This window comes from Lactuca saligna, chromosome 1 (genome assembly GCF_052625555.1).
Source record: "Lactuca saligna cultivar CGN05327 chromosome 1, ASM5262555v1, whole genome shotgun sequence".
NCBI classification, from domain to species: Eukaryota; Viridiplantae; Streptophyta; class Magnoliopsida; order Asterales; family Asteraceae; genus Lactuca; species Lactuca saligna.
Window position 1 is genome coordinate 15,153,851 of NC_136417.1, and position 19,946 is coordinate 15,173,796.

General features: G+C 35.6%; 1 protein-coding gene and 1 non-coding gene across 2 annotated transcripts; both read right to left on the reverse strand.

Annotated features, from left to right (window-relative positions):
• Positions 1 to 1,077: 1,077 nt before the first annotated feature.
• Positions 1,078 to 2,671, reverse strand: LOC145016889 (protein BZR1 homolog 1-like). Its single transcript, XM_078975072.1, has 2 exons — positions 2,080 to 2,671; positions 1,078 to 1,819 (listed from the first exon to the last, which is right to left on the reverse strand). The coding sequence occupies exons 1-2, from the start codon at positions 2,356 to 2,358 to the stop codon at positions 1,181 to 1,183; spliced, it is 918 nt and encodes a 305-aa protein (XP_078831198.1). The 5' UTR covers positions 2,359 to 2,671; the 3' UTR covers positions 1,078 to 1,180.
• Positions 2,672 to 7,285: 4,614 nt separating this feature from the next.
• TRNAD-GUC (transfer RNA aspartic acid (anticodon GUC)) lies at positions 7,286 to 7,357 on the reverse strand. Its single transcript has one exon. It is a non-coding gene; the product is annotated as a tRNA-Asp (tRNA).
• Between the last annotated feature and the right edge of the window lie 12,589 nt (positions 7,358 to 19,946).

A 19,946-nucleotide genomic window follows, 5' to 3' on the forward strand; every position in this document is an offset into this window, starting at 1 on the left:
CCTATGCTTTTATGCGAAAAAAGATTGGTGATGGTGTCTTGACTCGGTCTTGGAAAAATATTTGGGTAGGAGATACAAAGCTTATGGACCAGTTTCCTAGATTGTATGCTTTGGAAGTTAATAAAGATTGTGTTATCGTTGGACAGATGTCAAGATGGTAATTGGGAGTGGTCTTGGATTTAGACAAATAAATGGTGGTCATATAGTTGATCAGTTAGTGGTGTTGTGTGACTTACTTGAAAATGTTAATATCGGTAATGGTAATGATTCTTAGAGTTGGGATCTTGATACTAAGGGCAAATTCACGGTCAAGAGTGATCTTTAATTTTTTTCTTGCAATAACATAAACAAGAAAATTTTACATAGACGTAACGGGTAAACGAACAACAAGCTGTGCCGCAACCTATTTTTGGATGACAAAACTAATTATCAGTGGAAGAGGTATTGAGGTTCATTCTTTGTTATGCCCGACTTGTGATCAGTGTGTTGAAGATACAAATCATGTGTTTCTGTTCTGTGAGGTTGCTGCCCGGATTTGGTCTTGGATTGAATTATGGTTTGATGTTACTTTACCTATGTTGATCACTGTTGCTGAGTTGTTGATATGAACAGATACATTGAATATGGCGGTTGCGAAGGGGAAGGTTTTGGAGGTGATTATATTGATATGTAGATGCTTTAGATTTATCGAAATAATCAAATATTTCAATCGTCCAAAATTAAAAGTAGTATTTTTGAAAAAATTGTAATGTATTCTTTTGATTGGTTTTCCAATAGGAATTCTAAAAGTAGACTCAATTGGACAAAGTGATTATAATGTTTTGTAATTTTTCTCCTCTAGTTTTTTTTTTTTATTTTTTTTTTTTTATTTTTTTTATTTTTTTTATTTTTAAATAAAGTTCATCTTTTGGCTTTTAAAAAATAAAAAAAGATGACTTTATAACTAAAATTAGCTAATCTTCTAGGGAAAACTCTAGAGCTTCTCGAAGTAACACAATCCATATCACTCCTGGTGTAAGTAGTACCTCACTGAATCATAAACATGGGTTTCTATTTACTAATATGATGAAACAAATATAAAAAACCAAGATCGAATCATAATATTTCCACTCATTTAAATGGACTTGGAAAAGAATCGATAATATACCAATTTCTAAATCCTGAAGAAATCAACATTCCACTATATTTGAGCATTCCCACTTCCAAGGGTGAGCTCAAGATCATCAAAACCCACTTCATGAAACCTCTCGCCTTTCCATGCCTTCACCCCTTTACCCTTTTCAGCGATCGCATCATTCATAGCAGCCACTTGAGCCATTGATTTCACAAGATTGGATGTTGGAGAGTTTGGGTTCACCATCATCGGAATACAATCCTGGAACCTCAACCTCTGAAACGAACCGCCGGTGGACCAATCGGGTTCCTCACACTCCGGTATGGTGGCGGGCCTGAACCGCCGGTGGCTGGTTGGACTTGTGGGTACTGAAGAAGCGAAACATGGTAGATCAAAAGCTTCCCAATTGAGATTGTTTTTCTTCGGAACTTTTGGGGATGAGAGTGGTGGGGTCACCGGAGCGCTGTTTGAAATCCGGAGAGATGGGAGTGATGACGGAATTGAGTTGCTTAGAAAAGCAAAAGGTTTATTTAACGGCGGATCTGTAGAATGGAGATGTATTGGGCTGGGGAAGGATGAAGATGAGAGGCTGCATTGGTATGAAGGGAACGACGATGACGGTGGACTTGGTTTCCGAGAAGAACACGGAGTCGTGTTTGTTGACGAGCCACCGTGTTCGAAGGCGGAGGGTGGCGGCTTGCATCCCTGTAATTTTGGATAAAAATCTGCATCATTAATTTGTAATAAAGAGCTCTACCTTGCTGTTCCATAAAGATTTTGAACAACAAATGGGCAAATCCACAATCGGAGAAAGAAATCCCGAATTTGAATTACACCCACTTATACGCTCAAATTAAAACCAGGGAAGTTAAATTAATGATACTGGAAATTCGATTACAGAGAAGGAATACCAGTTCATAAACATCTGGATCTAATTAATCGTCATAAATGCAGACAGATTATACCTTACGAAAAGTGGTGCCATCAGGAAGAACAACCCAACCAGCTTCTTTACAAAGAGCTTTTAAGACCTCGTTGTTATCACAATGTTTAGGCAAGCTATAATTTCCTTGTGCCCTCAACCCATTGTATATGTTTGCCGCAATTGCCCTCCGCCGTCTCTCTCTCCTCCGGTTATTCTCTTTCTCTCTCCATGACGGCTTCCTCCTCCCTCCTCCACCCCCACCGCCGCCGCTGCTACCTTCCTCCGTAACCGCAGATGACGATCCTCCTTCCCACATCATTTTACTTTAAGCAAAAACCACCACTCAGATTCTCTTATGTGGGATTTTGTGTTTCAACTGATGAGAATGGCGTTGTGAAATGTGTGAAATTTCACACACTCACGATGAATTCGCCAGCCCCCCACCTTCTGTGTGTATGTGTGTGTCTTTTGACGTAAAAGCGATCAAAGTCTGAAAGTGGGCAATAATCATGTGTTAAGGAACACGAGGAACTTGATGGTATGGGGCAATGAGATTCTCAGCGGTCGTTTGATGGATCTATTGAATGGTTAAGATTGAAGTTAAAAAGCGGATAACATGTGGGTGCATACATATGAACAAATTAAGAGCAATGATTGTTCGGATAACATGGACGGAAGATGTATCTTTTATTTTAAGGCCATAGGTATTTATTAGTCGAAACTGTATCTCCTATAAAAATATAAAATATTGTTTGGGAAAAACTAATTGATCGACTTTAATGTATCATAGCTCAGCTCTCACAAATGATCACACAAGCTTAGGCTCAATATATCGCAAACTTCATACAAGCTAAAAGACACTTTTCAAAACCCACAGTTTTATTTTAAAGATAGAATTCATGTTTTAACATAATTACTCGCATTGTACTTAAGAGTAAAAGACAAGTAAAAATATGTCAAACGCAAAGTATGCATATGAATGTTTATCCATGGTGGAAACTCTCCACAATTGCATAGTCTATTCTTCTATGAACCCATCTAAGATATAGAAGGAATATAGGACACCTAAATAACCATAATACGACATATACTTAATACTAATCACTCAATGATATGCATATTAGGTTACTACACTTAGTTAATTATTCTTAAACATGTTTTACTTATTCCTAAGGCAATAATGGATGTGATTAGATGCCTTCTTAAGGCCCAAAGATCAAGTTATAAGGTCTTTTAGGTTTGGAGACGATCGTAATGGCCCGTGTGGTCTACAAAAGGATTTCACACAATTATTATAATGTTTGAGATTCTAAAAACATTAGTATTTGTTATCCACTCAAACTTGTGGTAATTATCCAGATCTATCATCCATTCGAACTTGCGGTAAACATTAAAATTCCTCATGCTACATTGTTTCTTCCTAATAATGAAAGTTATAATTTCTTTAATCGAAATTACTGTAAATATCTCAACTTATTGGTTATTATTTTACAGTTCTAGGAGGTGTAATGTTAAAGCAAACAATTGCAGACCCTAAAAGAGAATCATGGTAAGATTTTCTATCTTACAAGATTTAGTAAGTGCAAATAATGAATCTTACTGATATATTATTTGGATTTTGGTAAATGGCTGTAAAAAGAAGTAACGACTCATATTCTGCATCAAAATATGTACATTGTTTTGATAATTTATGCCAATTAAATCTACATTGGGTTTGTTGCAACTCATAGTGAAGTTGATAACTTTAACCATTGTTGTCATCTAGTTTGGAATGACGGTGATTTCTTGTCACTCGTTCCACCCTAAGAAACTTAACCTAAGATACTAAAACACATACATAATGTATAACCACACAAAAACTAAATGTTTTACTGTTAAATGTTACCTTGAAATGGAAGTGAAAACCTCTTAAAGCTATTGAATTTGACTCGTGAAAACTCCAAATTACTACTACAGTTTGCGGTCAACTTCCTGTTGTTTGTTTATTGACGGGTCCGATATGAAAATAGGGTAATCGTTTTGATTGGTATTAGCAAAGATGGCTAGTGTTTATGGAGAGAGCTTGTTAAGCGTGTCAAAGCTAACAAATAAAAGAGTAAAATAACTCCTTAAACACTACACTTTATACTAAAAATGTAATACAAGGTAAGTAAGATTGATCCACAGAGACACGAGATAAATGTTTATACCCTTTTATACAAGGTACAAATGAGATCACAAAAACGGGGGTTTAGAAGCATTAATTTAAATAAAAGACTGAAGTAATAAGTAAGCAACTAATTAAGTAAAATAAACTCAAGATTTGTAAGTACTACAACTCTATGCAGGACTAATTAACAATGTGATTCAAAATATGAAATGATATTTGTTAAATTCTATCAAGTTGGTATTAGAAATGCTAACAAGCTCTAGCAATTCGCATTCACCATTTTATTGAATTAAAATAAACTCTTTAATTAATTCTAATCTAACCAATCTAATCTAAACAAGTTCTTAGAGTTAGGTGGAAAGATTGCATTATGCTTTATGTGAATTTACCAACAACATTCAATACTCCTCATAAGTTTGGGAGTGTAAGAATGTGTCAATTTGATTTACACCAGAATTATTCTAAGAAAATTCAATCTAGTGTTTGTTACTTGTTCTATATGAGAAAACAATTACATATTTTGCATATTAGATAACTCGAATGAATCAGTCCTAACTCAATTGGCCAAAAAGAACTAGAATTGAAATCAAACCTTCAATTAAAGCCAAATCAAATTCACTAGATAGGATTTAAAACAAACACCAAGTCAAATGATTGAATTCACACACATAATCGTCAATACATGAAGTTGGAGAATTATGTTTCTAGCCACTCATAACTTGACCAAAGCACAAACCTAGAAATGGATATTAAAAGTCTTACAAATTGAAATCCAATTGTTTTCACGCAACAATTGTCTTCAAAATACTCCCCAAAATCGCCTCTAGAACTTACAAAATCGACCCCCTCACTTCTGGAACTGGTCTCTTCTTTTTAGAAAGGAATTAAACTGTTTTAAACTGACGACCTCGTTTATACGGCTCGTGTAAATTAACACTACCATTTACACAGTCGTGTAAACACAAAAAGTAGAATGCTCAATTTGGTCAAGCTTTCAAAGTTCGATGCTCAATAGTATGCGTTTACATTGCCGTGTGAATACAAGGCTTGCATTTACATGTCCCGTGTAAATCTCTATAAAGCCAAAATCCTATTCATCACCTCAACTAAGATTCTTCCTTCAAAAATCCTTGAAATATTACAAAAGTGTGTGAATGAAATTGCATCATGAAAAATCCCAAAAAATATGCAAAATGCATAAGTTTAAACCTAAATGCAATGCACTTTTATAGAGTAAAACTACAAAATAGATGCATGAAATACACCTAACAAAGCTTAATATTAAAATCGTCTGTCTTTGTAACATTTGAGCTTAAAATGATTCCAACAATTTAGGAGAGGGACAATAAGGATTTTTTTTTCTAATTATAATGATTTTAAATGTAAAAAAATATAAAAACAAATATTTAAAAATGTTTTTTTAAGGAAAATTTTATATTTTCAAAGCTTAATCAATGTAGGTATGAAATTTATAAATTTGATTGGAACAAATGTGATATTTTGATATTTAATAAGGATATATATATATATATATATATATATATATATATATATATATATATATATATATAATTCTTCTTAAAATAATTATCTTACTTTTGTAAGGACTGAAATGCAGTTTTTCAAAGTTTAGAGACGAAAGAAATCTTTCGTTTAAATATTTGTCTAAACTAGCGGGATCATGACATGTATGTATCGGGGATGATTTTTAATCTTCTTTTGTTCATACCATTTATGTAATGTTGTCATATATATTTATGTAATTTTTCTATTAGGCTATAAGGAGTGTGCTAAGGTGCTAAGGATGCTACACTAAGAAGGATTCTAAGAAGGAGTTGTTATGGATGCAACAAAAGGAGAAAGGAGAGAGAAAATATGAAGAGTTGTTGGGATTGGTTGATTTGTATTTTTTATATATTTTAATTTTTTTTCTCTAAAATTAAACTAATTAAATTGTTACACTTCTACTTCTTATCTTTTTTGTGCTAGACATGTTAAACTTATGTAGCATAAAAAAACTAAAATATCATATATGGCAACGTGCTAAGAATATTACAACTCCCTCCAACCTTACATCGACATCATTATTGTTATGTTGTTTTACACCAAAGACCATTTATGTAATTTTGCTATTATACAAGGACAAATTCTAATAACTTTGATTTATACATGGGTCATTCCCATAGTTTTATTTTACACAAGAACAATTTTTGTAATTTCACTATTAGACATGGACTATTTCTATAATTTTGTCATAGTTAAGGACCATTATATATATTTTTTTCAACATGGACCTTCATATAATTTTCTCATACCCAAATTTCTCCTTTACCTTGAACAATCTAATCATTTCCCCTATAATAAACACAAAATAACTAAATAAAATACATTAAAATTTAGAATCTAACGTTTTAGATATGTAAATACACCAAGAATCAAGAGTTTGGCCACACAAAAGAACATGCATATTAGTCAATGAGTAAAACCAAAGTTTCTAGAGTATACATGTAATACAACAAGCGTACTATCATAATAAGTAGGGCACAGAAATGAGTTACCAATTTTTTCAAGAGCAAAGACTGATTCACAAAAGCATCACTTACCAGCTAAACAAGTAAAATTAAAACGACTTTTGCAGAAAGAAAGTTAAAAAAATTTTGTTCAAAAAACAAAATGCATGAATTTTAGGATCAAATTACCGAAAGTGTTGACAACGAATTTAACATGTAATTGTTGTTGTATGATGCATAAAAGCACATAGAAGATAAGCTGTTCAAGGGAAATCGGTAGAGTGTTTGAGATCGATGGCATATTTAGAAGAGAGTTATTAAAGCGAATCTAAAGAGAAAGTTGAAGAAAAGTTTGCTTTCTGAAAAAGTTGTATTAAAACGTATTTAGGGTGTGGATCTAGAAAAGAGTAATAAAAAGAAGTTATAATATCAATCATCAATTTATTGTATAAAATATCTATTCTAAGTTTTTATAAATAAAAGTTTGTTACAGTTGTTAAACTCCAGTTCCTGAGTTTATATAAATGGTAGATGAGGGCGCTGTGATTATTTGTTTCAGGCCGAAAAACATATATGAAAAAGTGAAACGCCGTTGCCGGGGATCGAACCCGGGTCACCCGCGTGACAGGCGGGAATACTTACCACTATACTACAACGACTAATTTGTTGATCTTATATAATTAACGCAAATTAATTACTACCTGACAGGCGGGATCTAATTATTTAAGACTATTAACTAAACAGTAAACACCACCCAAACTAACTTTTATGATCCTAATTTATAATTATTAATTTTGCATCATATCCAACCAAGCATCTCTTTAGTGTTAAATTAGTTGCGAATGATCAGATTGGTCTTTGTATATCTCCTAATTTAGGTGTCACTCTTGAAAATTCTAAAGGTATTTGTTGTTTGCATTGAGAAACATTTTATACAATTGATTAGTACTTTATTTTTATTTTTTTATAATATTAAGTCAAACGTTATGCTTTCTGAAGTAATAAATTGAGTACTATGAATAGGGATGTAAGCAAGCTTTGAATTTATTTAATTATACACATAGATATCACGGTTGGTTAAAAGATATGTGGTTTTTATATATTTTCTTAGAGTGTATGGTACGGGCAACCAAAAAAAACGCCGTTGAAAGGCCACATAGGCATAAATCGTTGTGAGGCAAATTTTAGGGGTGGTGTTCCAACTCACAACGCCGTTGTGAGGCAAGATTAAAGAAGAAAAACAAAAGAAATTGGAGAAGAAACTCCCCGTTTCACCAGGTGGTAACGAGCACGAATTGTACACGACGACAAGCAACGAGTAGGGGGGGGTGTTCCCCCCGTTATGACCGCGTTGTGGCCATCCAGGTCAGCCATTTCGTTTCTCGTTGTGGCCCATACCGATCGATCTTAAGCGTCATTGCAAATTACAATTATACCAAAATTGTTTATTAATTACAGTGTTTCTTTTCGGAGCGATCTCAAATCTGGTTGAGGTAGACACTAAATGCCCATATTAGAGCATCAATATACCTAAATACTTAACAAGCTTTTATAATTTTATTAATATTTTATCAAACTTACTTATGCATGTTACTAGCATAAATATATAGAATGAATGTAAAACTATCTTCATCACCAACCTAATCCAATACAATCTTCTATTTAAAATGAACTGATAAATCAATGACATTTCTTTTAAAGCCACTTAGGCTAGGTCACTATGAACCGAATGTGCATTAGTGTTTCATTCTTGAATTCCATTTAATATTATCTTAATCAACAATTCAAATTCTTGAAAAAACTTCTTGGTAGATTTGGCAAAAGTAGTCCCGCGGTCTCATTGCCTGCTAAAAACCGCATCAAGATGACCAAGAATCATGTAGGCACATATCTATATTCTCACTTGGTACCTTGATAAACTGCAAAGACAAATGATACCCCGATGATATATTTGGATAGGGTTTGATTGGTTTGATAAATCAAAACCTTGAGTAAACAACAACAATGGAGGCTAGTAAAATATTTCAGTCAGATTTAGATTATATTCAATCAAAGCCTTGAAAAATAAACAATCGGGTAGGTATTGCAGGATGTTAAATGAAGAATGTAAGGGAATATACAAAGAGAATGAATATGAATACGGGATAATGACAGATATGATTCTTGATTGATAAATGCAAATTGATTACATGGAATGACACTCCTATTTATACTACTTAGGAGCATAACGGACAAATGAGACAACAAGGACAAATACAGACTCCATAGCAACCGCATGACAATGCGTCGCGGTTGATCTTGTCTCCTACAACTATTACATAGAACAAAAAAAAAAACAAGACAAAATAGTACAAGTCTTCATTTCACCTTACATTCTCTCTCCTTCTGAATACTCAACATCTCGAACACACTTGAACTCTGGATACATATCAATCTCGAATAGTCTAAGGGACGCTTTATTGAACTTATAATAACCTTAAGGTGAAGCTACCTGTTTAAGAAGGTGATCAGTGTCATATTGTCCTCTTGACCATGGAAATTAATGTTAGATGAAGTGCCATTTATGGTTTTGTAACGAATCTCCATCCTAAAAAGTAAATATTTTGTAGTCTGAAGTGTAGAAGGTGTTTCAATAAGAAATGGAATTTCAAAGATGTGTACAATGTAATTATGCAACAATATATACCTATCTTTAGCATTTATATTTGCTTTTTGTTTAATTGTAACAACCCTCTCTAACACGTATCACAATATTTCCAGCTTTGGGTTCCCAACACGAAAATTTTCTAAGGGGTCACCCTGATGGGTTTTGAGCACTACAACATTCCTATGGTGTACATGCAAACCCTCATAGCATCTGGATCTAGTTTGTCTAATGAACATGCAATTGAATATCCAAAGCTATAAACCCTAGATCTAGCATACAAATAATCAAATTAGCATATAAACTAGGGTTTAGATCTTACGTTGATTGTTATGTAGCAATAACAATCAATTCCTTTGCTTCAGAAAGCTTAGTGCCTCAAGTGTTGCACCTCTAATGTAGTCACAAACACCAAGAACAACAAGGATGAAGAGGAGAAGTGGAGAAGCACCCAAAAGCGTCTAGAAACTCTAAGGGGAGTCTTGTCTACGTTTTTAGGGCTTATGGGTCCTTTAAATAGGTAGGCTATTAGGGTTATCTAACAAGGAAACCCTAATTTGACTGCTTAAGCCCTAAGCAACCCATGGACTCCCTTTGGAACATCCCCTGGACGAAAATCATATGGGCTTCCCATAGATTGCATCCAACCTATATTCCAAAGGTGATCCATAGCCCAATTGCAATTATCTTATAGTTACACTTCCAATCCCCTAAGTTTAATTATTCTCTTTTAGCCACAAAATTAATTCTTAATTAATTCTTGACTAATATTAATTAGACAATATGATTTCTCCTTTAATATATTATTCTTATAATATATTAACAAATCATAATTAATCATTTCTCTCCTTAATTATTCCTACAAGTTGCTATGGTGAAGGCAACCCAAAAGGACCATGCTCATAATCGGGTCAATTACATACCAAAATAGTTATGGACTTAGACACTAATCCAAAATAGTTATGGACTTAGACACTAATCCAACACAAAATTAATTCTTAATTAAATCTTGACCAAATATGAAAGTTTTTCATTCATCACACAATGCAGGTTGCATGATTCCAAGTTTCTGTCCAATGGAAACTTGGGCATTGAGAAAACTCTCCTTATTTGGCAAATTCTCGACATTTCCACAAATAACATAATTAAGAATCAAATGGAATTCAACATTGCTAAAATTAGAAATACACAAACATCCATTTTCACACATGTCATTGCAAGGATAAATAAATAAGATAAAACTCAAAATTTATTTTATTGCGAAAAAACTTGTCCTTACAATGCAATTCAAATGAAAACTATGTTATTACACATTTCTAAGCAATCTATTCTAACTCTAAAGTAGCAGCTCAAAAATCCGATCTTTGAATCCATGTGATCGAAATCCATTTCTTCATGATCAGATTCAACACACTTCTTCCTTAAGCTTCATTTCTTTTCTTCGATCCTGCAATATGTCAAAACGTAATCTTATCACATCATGTATTAAGAATCAAAAAAATAGGAACTTATAGATTTAGTTAATGGATTTTACCTGAAGTAGAGCCATACGTCTTGACTCTCTCATCTCTTACATCTCTCAGGTAAATAGGCCAGCTTCATCTCTAATGCCCCTTCTCTTGGCAATAAAAGCAAATTGATCCTTTTGGAACAGCACACGACACTACTTCAGACCTTGCCTTTCTCTTATGGTCAAACCTTTTGACCATGGCATGCCTTTCGTTACCATTGCCTATTTCCATGGAGGTTTGGAAGTCAGATCTACCAATCAGCTTTGCTTCTCCATTGCGCCAAATCATTGTTGATTCAACAACAATAAGCAAATAGGAGAGATCGAAGGTCACGCCATGCTCCATCATATAGTACTCTTTAATGAACTCACTATATGATTCAGGAAGTGACTTAAGAATCCAGTCGACAGCCAGCTCCTTGGGGATGACAACACCCAACATACCCAACCCGTCAATGTGTGACTTCATCTCTAAGACGTGTGCACACACAAACTTTCCATCTTCGTGCTTATGTGCTAATAGGGCTTTAGTGAGCTTGCACTTTTCAAGCCTTTGAACTTGTGGGTTAAAGAGAACAACAGGAGGATCTGGAGGAAGTGAAGCATGACCTCGAGTGTATCATGGAATGTCATCTTCATTTGGAAAGCTTGTTCCATGGAATTTGGAAAGACCATTGTAAGATTCATACATCTACAAAACCGGGAGAAAATTCAAGATAGTTGATAAGAATCGCTGATGTAACACCCAAATGAAACATCAAGGCTAGGATCCAACACAATACTCTACAACCTAGAAAAGGGATGATGTAATCTAGTTGCAGAATATTTGAAGGTAGGTAAATGAAGATTTACCAATTTCCACCATGAAAAACGAAAATGAAGTTTAAATTTTAACTGAATTGAAACTCCTAGATCTTTTGAGATTCATTGAACTTTTCAATGGCATGTTTAAATCTCGATTATGCCCTTCAGGTTTGCGACTGGGATGCCGAGGATCACAAACAAGGTGTGAATAACCATGTGAATCAACACGGTGCACTCAATGCTACTATCACCTAATCAATGTGCCGGTTAGCCACACACGCTCCATTGATCTATGATAAACATCGAGCCACACTTAACTACCAATGTCAACCCCAAATTAGTGTGTTGGTTAACCACACACGCTCCACTAACGTTTGACAAGGGTATGAAGTGTAATTCCATGGATTAGCATACAATTTCACATTTTGCCTAAAGTAACTATGATTTGGGAATTAGTAAAAGCATTTAGTTACTTTGTACTTCATTATACTTATAATGGAAGGTTTCATCCTATCCTACCCGTTTGGCTAACGACCCTCCACTAATTAAAAGTGCGGTGGGTGTAACGCCCGCAGATCCGGGCTAGTCAATTTAGAGGCAATAAGGGTCGAAAATGACTTTTCGACAAAAGATTATTTAGAATAAATAATCTTAACCAAGTTTTGGAATATGTCACAAGGTTTCCGTACATATAAAGAACGCCGAAATCCGAGTTATAACGAAGAAGTTATGGCCCGTCGAAGTTTTACGGCAAAACCGGCACGGCACCGGGAAGCGTAAATAGTGAATTTACGATAGAGCGAGATTTATCCTTAGCAATCCAAACGAAAGTCGTAGAATATGTTAAACTAAGAGCGTCGATAAAAATAACGCCCAAATCTGACTTCGTATGAGCAAGTTATGATTTTTCTAAGATTCGGTTTAGCAGTGTACAGCCCGAAACTCGAATTTTAGTTCGAGTGGTTTTTGGCTTATGCGACCTAAATGAGAGTTGAAGGTCTCATTAATAGGAACTCAATGGTAAAAAGATAGACGAAAACGGAGTCCGTATGAAGGATTTATGAATTCTTCGCGGTCATTTAACAGTCTAAACGCCTCCTACTGTTAAATTTGAGATCGGTCGAGAATTAGACGATGGAGTCTAAACAAAAGTTGTAGATCTTGATTTTACCTACGCGTGGATATAAATAACATAGAAAACGGAGTTCGTATGCGAAAGTTATGAATTTTTGAAAATCGACTGATTTTCACTCGGTGTGCGATGCTACGTGTCAGCACCAGGCTGCGCCTGGCTGTAGCCAGCCTGGCTCACGACGTGAATATTAAAAATTCACGACATGAACCTTCCTCCAGCCCCTATAAATAAGTGGTGAGGCCTCCATTCATTCCTCACACCTCCCATAACTTCACTCTCTCTCTAGAACTTCTCTCTAGCCCCGAAACTCCCTGAAAAGCCTAGGGAACCTCCCTAGCACAAGGCGGAAGCCCCGGAGCGCCCGGAGGATCCGAGAAGAAGAGCCTTTTGGCTCGGGAAACGCTGCTCCAGCGAAGCCCGGTTTTGCGAAAAACCCGCTGTAAGTGAGCTACGCGTACGCTAGTTTTAATATAGCTTCTAATTAATTATAGTAACATTATTAGGACCTTAAAATAATTATTTGGGCTATTATTATGAGTTATATTGAGTGTTATTTAACGCTTATATAATAATAATAATAGTCAGACTATTAATTTGTCGCGGATATCGGTAGACTAAACCCTAGTGGTGTTGATACTAGGTTTTATCGAAGGAAAGTTGTTTTGAGAGTATCGAAGCCTGTCCGAGTGTTGAGTCACCACCTATCAAGTGAGTGCATGGTCCCTTTCATCTTACACATAGATATGAAGTATTTATTATATAATTTACGTGTTGTGAGTGCATAGTCCCTTTCATGAACATGATTTTAATACAAGTATTGATTGAAGTATTAATTATATGTTTATGTGCGAGTTAATTGATGTTGCTTGAATTTCGTGTTAAAGAACATACCTGACTATATTTGATAATTTAGGATAAAGAGTAGACCTAAATTAAATATGAGGAATATTGGGTAGTATATTCTTACGAGTACAAGTGAGTTAAACTCAGAGAATAGGAGTTAGTATATGTCACTTATCCGGGAGTATGGATTAGACATAGTCATTGTCCCTAGTCCAAGAATATGGATTAGGCATAATCATTCGTCATTAATCCGAGAGTATGGATTAGTCATTGTCCCTAGTCCGAGAGTATGGATTAGGCATAATCATTCATCATTAATCCGAGAGTATGGATTAGTCATTGTCCCTAGTCCGAGAGTATGGATTAGGCATAAGCATTCATCATTAATCCGAGAGTATGGATTAGTCATTCGTCCCTAGTCCGAGAGTATGGATTTGGTAAATTCGTTCATTTCGGATCCGGGAGTATGGAGTAGGTAAAACGACTAATCTTAGGTCCGAGAGTATGGATAGCCTTGTTGTGAGGATCGACGGGGTGGGATAAGAGTTGTTTATATATATATATATATATATATATATATATATATATATATATATATATATATATATATGGGGAAATTGTATATTTTGTGAATTTTAAACTATATATATGGTATAACATTGTGGGATTGAAATCCCTATGTACTCACCAGGTTTCCCAACCTGACCCACTCAGTTTATTTACATCACATGTATTGATATGAAGTCACATTGAGAGATTAAAGAGATGTAGACCACTAGTGTAAATAAATGTAAGTTCTGTTTATGCTTATGTTTCTGTATTGATGATGACATCCCAAACATTTTAACATAAATAAAATACGTTTCTTCGAAAATGTTTTGATAACGTATTTATCGTATTTTTCTGGGAACAAATTCCGCAACATTTTATGAAAAGAAGTACTCTGATTTTTATAAAGCATAAACAAAATCGGTCTTTTCTGGCCGTGAAAATGGGGATGTCACAGTTGGTATCAGAGCATTAGTTTAAGCGAACTAGGAATATGGATTTATTTCTAGACTTAAACTTAGAATGCTAAGCGATGATTGTGAGGTGTGAGCACTAGATTATTTTAGGAATTGTGCCTAAAATGCTTTTATGTGCTAAATACTTGTGCTTGATATGCTGTTAGTTGTTCGGATCTATGGTCTGTTGCCGACCGGATCTGGAAACCTTATGTGTTTAGGATTCTAAACGTACGACTACGATATTAGAACTAGCATATAAACGTTTCGGAGTGATAAGGATGATTTAACTGTCAATCCTAAGTAAAGGTCTAGATTCACCTTATTCGGTGTATAGATCAAGATGACAAGAACGCGTAGCGGAAACGTGAATGCAAATGGGAACAGAAACCAACCCCCAGTGATTGAGCAGATACCGGTTGTGGTAGCCACTGCTGAGCCAATCACGATGGCCGGAGTGCAAGCGATGATCCAGGTGATGTTGGATCGTCAAATGGAGGAAACAAGGCGTTTACTTCAACAAGCTCGAGAGGAACTTACGATGCCTATTGAGCAGCCCGAGCTGAATGACGGGCAGTCTGAGGAAGGGAACGACAGCAGGACCGTTGGTCAAGCTGATCCACCGGTGATTAGAAGGAACAATCAAGATGACGAAGTCGAGAGGAATAGATGCAAGTACAAGGATTTTCAGACCTGCAAGCCATCGAATTTCACTGGAAAGGAAGATCCGATCGGGGTCATGGATTGGATCTCAGAGATAGAGTTAGCTTTCATGACGTGTGGTTGCAGAGGCAAACTACAAACAACGTTTGCGGTACGCTAGTTCAGAGGAGGCGCGGTTCGTTGGTGGAACACTCTGGGGAAGACTCTAAGCCCCAATGAGCCCCTGCAACTGACATGGGCAGAGTTTTTGGTGCAGTTCAAACGTAAGTACTGCTCAGCCCAAAATTTGCTTGAGCTAGAAAACCAATTCCTTACCTTGAAGAAAGGAAGCACGTCTATTAATGAATACACCAACAACTTCACAGAGAAGATGGAGTTCGCCTTGCGTCTTGTTCCGGATGAGCTGACGAAAATCGACAAGTACGCAAAAGGACTTCCATGGGAGTACGCGGTGCCAGTGCGTCAAGCACCTACTCTAGAGGCAGCTATCTGGGCTGCCAAGTCTGTCGAAGATATGATCAAGGAAAGAGCCGCCAGCAAGATGGAGGTTGGCGAGAAGAGAAAGTTTGAAGGATCTTCAAGGTCCAGCGAGAAGAGAAAATTCTCGAAGTCTGAAGAAGGAACGCAATGGTGTGATAAGTGTAGAAAGAAGCACATCGGGAAATGCTCTAAATACACGACATGCTTTAAATGCGGGAAGACTGGTCATTACGCCAGCGAATACACAACCAAGAGAGAAGTCTGCTTTAAGTGTGGAGAAGAAGGACACTTCAAACAAGACTGCCCAAAGAGAGAAGGGGCTACAAAGCCAAATGTTCCACCAAAGCCAAAGGCGAGAGCATTTCAAATGATCCTTGACGAAGCAGATGATAGTGTGAGGATTCAAGAGTGAAGGCTTGACATCCGAGGATCGAGTTATGGAGTAATCGTGTAGATAGTACCTCACGATGTAGCCCGTTAGAGGCATAGTCTAGGGTGAACTTGAACACCTATGTAATAGTTTCAAGAAATAATATAAAACCTTTGTTTTGTTATCTGATGTATGGTTCTCTTGTATGGTGACTTGGAAAAAACTGCGGGACAATACTTGGGACGAGTATGAGTAGGTGTGAATGGTAGTAGAGGCCTATACTACCAGAAGCACAGGACTCACACTTGGATCAGGGAAAGTCACAAGGTTACCAAGAAGCCAATAATTGATTTCGTTTTATTCAAGTATGTCGTTACCATTGTTTCGGTAATGACTAAGAAGATTGTTGTTATCCCGACCCTAGTGGTCATATCACATTGCGTCCGACTACGATGAGTAGGTTACGTGGTTCAGAGAACCAAGTTTGATATAGCGTCCGACTTAAACCAAACGATTAAAATCAAAGCGATCAATAGAAGTATTGCGCTCGTTGGTAGCTAGAAATGCTACATGTTAAAGTATGATTATATCACATTAGAACATGAAGGAAGGCTTAGTCTGTTTTAGAATTTAAGAGACCTGAGTCTAAATGTGCATCACATGATGATAGGTCATAATTTGGAGTCTAATTTGAGGTAAAGAGCAGGAGCACGATCAAGTACTACTTACAGTCAATAAGTCTAAAAGATAGACTTGAAGGAATAAAAAAGTTATAATTATTACCTAGGATGAAGAGATGACGTATGGAGTCATTATATGATCCGTGTTTCTTTGATGATTCCGGGACGTAATCATCCTAAGGGGGAGATAATTGTAACGCCCGCAAATCCGGGCTAGTCAATTTAGAGGCAATAGGGGTCGAAAATGACTTTTTGACAAAAGATTATTTAGAATAAATAATCTAAACCAAGTTTTGGAATATTTCACAAGGTTTCCGTACATATAAAGAATGCCGAAATCCGAGTTATAACGAAGAAGTTATGGCCCGTCAAAGTTTTACGGCAAAACCGGCACGGCACCGGGAAACGTAAATAGTGAATTTACGATAGAGCGATATTTATCCTTAGCAATCTAAACAAAAGTTGTAGAATATGTTAAACTAAGAGCGTCGATAAAAATAACGCCCAAATCTGACTTCGTATGAGCAAGTTATGATTTTTCTAAGATTCGGTTTAACAGTGTACAGCCCGAAACTCGAATTTTAGTTCGAGCGGTTTTTGGCTTACGCGACCTAAATGAGAGTTGAAGGTCTCATTAATAGGAACTCAACGGTAAAAAGACAGACGAAAACGGAGTCTGTATGAACGATTTATGAATTCTTCGCGGTCATTTAACAGTCTAAACGCCTCCTATTGTTAAATTTGAGATCGGTCGAGAATTAGCCGGTGGAGTCTAAACAAAAGTTGTAGATCTTGATTTTACCTACGCGTGGATATAAATAACGTAGAAAACGGAGTTCGTATGCGAAAGTTATGAATTTTTGAAAATCGGCTGATTTTCACCCGGTGTGCGATGCCACGTGTCAGCACCAGGCTGCGCCTGGCTGTAGCCAGCCTGGCTCACGACGTGAATATTAAAAATTCACGACGTGAACCTTCCTCCAGCCCCTATAAATAAGTGGTGAGGCCTCCATTCATTCCTCACACCTCCCATAACTTCACTCTCTTTCTAGAACTTCTCTCTAGCCCCGAAACTCCCTGAAAAGCCTAGGGAACCTCCCTAGCACAAGGCGGAAGCCCCGGAGTGCCCGGCGGATCCGAGAAGAAGAGCCTTTTGGCTCGGGAAACGCTGCTCCAGCGAAGCCCGGTTTTGCGAAAAACCCGCTGTAAGTGAGCTACGCGTACGCTAGTTTTAATATAGCTTCTAATTAATTATAGTAACATTATTAGGACCTTAAAATAATTATTTGGGCTATTATTATGAGTTATATTGAGTGTTATTTAATGCTTATATAATAATAATAATAGTCAGACTATTAATTTGTCGCGGATATCGGTAGACTAAACCCTAGTGGTGTTGATACTAGGTTTTATCGAAGGAAAGTTGTTTTGAGAGTATCGAAGCCTGTCCGAGTGTTGAGTCACCACCTATCAAGTGAGTGCATGGTCCCTTTCATCTTACACATAGATATGAAGTATTTATTATATAATTTACGTGTTGTGAGTGCATAGTCCCTTTCATGAACATGATTTTAATACAAGTATTGATTGAAGTATTAATTATATGTTTATGTGCGAGTTAATTGATGTTGCTTGAATTTCGTGTTAAAGAACATACCTGACTATATTTGATAATTTAGGATAAAGAGTAGACCTAAATTAAATATGAGGAATATTGGGTAGTATATTCTTACGAGTACAAGTGAGTTAAACTCAGAGAATAGGAGTTAGTATATGTCACTTATCCGGGAGTACGGATTAGACATAGTCATTGTCCCTAGTCCGAGAATATGGATTAGGCATAATCATTCGTCATTAATCTGAGAGTATGGATTAGTCATTGTCCCTAGTCCGAGAGTATGGATTAGGCATAATCATTCATCATTAATCCGAGAGTATGGATTAGTCATTGTCCCTAGTCCTAGAGTATGGATTAGGCATAAGCATTCATCATTAATCCGAGAGTATGGATTTGGTAAATTCGTTCAATTTTGATCCGGGAGTATGGAGTAGGTAAAACGACTAATCTTAGGTCCGAGAGTATGGATAGCCTCGTTGTGAGGATCGACGGGGTGGGATAAGAGTTCTTATATATATATATATATATATATATATATATATATATATATATATATATATATATATATGGGGAAATTGTATATTTTGTGAATTTTAAACTATATATATGGTATAACATTGTGGGATTGAAATCCCTATGTACTCACCAGGTTTCCCAACCTGACCCACTCAGTTTATTTACATCACATGTATTGATATGAAGTCACATTGAGAGATTAAAGAGATGTAGACCACTACTGTAAATAAATGTAAGTTCTGTTTATGCTTATGTTTCTGTATTGACGATGACATCCCAAACATTTTAACATAAATAAAATACGTTTCTTCGAAAATGTTTTGATAACGTATTTATCGTATTTTTCTGGGAACAAATTCCGCAACATTTTATGAAAAGAAGTACTCTGATTTTTATAAAGCATAAACAAAATCGGTCTTTTCTGGCCGTGAAAATGGGGATGTCACAATGGGTAAGTGTGGATACCCATTCAATCGCCATTTTATAGGCAATTTACTTAAAACACCCCTGATAGACCAACTTCGTGAATGAGGCCTACTAACGGTAAGACTGACTTTTTACTCATACATATATATATATATATATATATATATATATATATATATATATATAATATTAGACTTTTAATGTTACATATAGTATAAGGGTGTATTTTATACTTTTAAAATACTAGGTGGTCTAATTTAATAAATTATACTTTTAATTTAGTTAAATGTAAACCAAAACTTTATGGAATTATTAACTCTCTTTTAATTATACATTTAATTAACTTAATAAGACCATAAGGATGTAATTTAAACTTTTCAAAAATACTAGGGTTTTAGAGTTTAGTATTTTAAAATTGAACTTTTAATCAAATTTTAAATTCCAAAACTTGAGGGCAAGTTTTGAAAATTTTCAAAACATTATGGTTTAACTATTTAAATTTCAAAACCTAAAACTATTAAGTTTAAATTTATAACTATAAAACCTTAAGGGTGT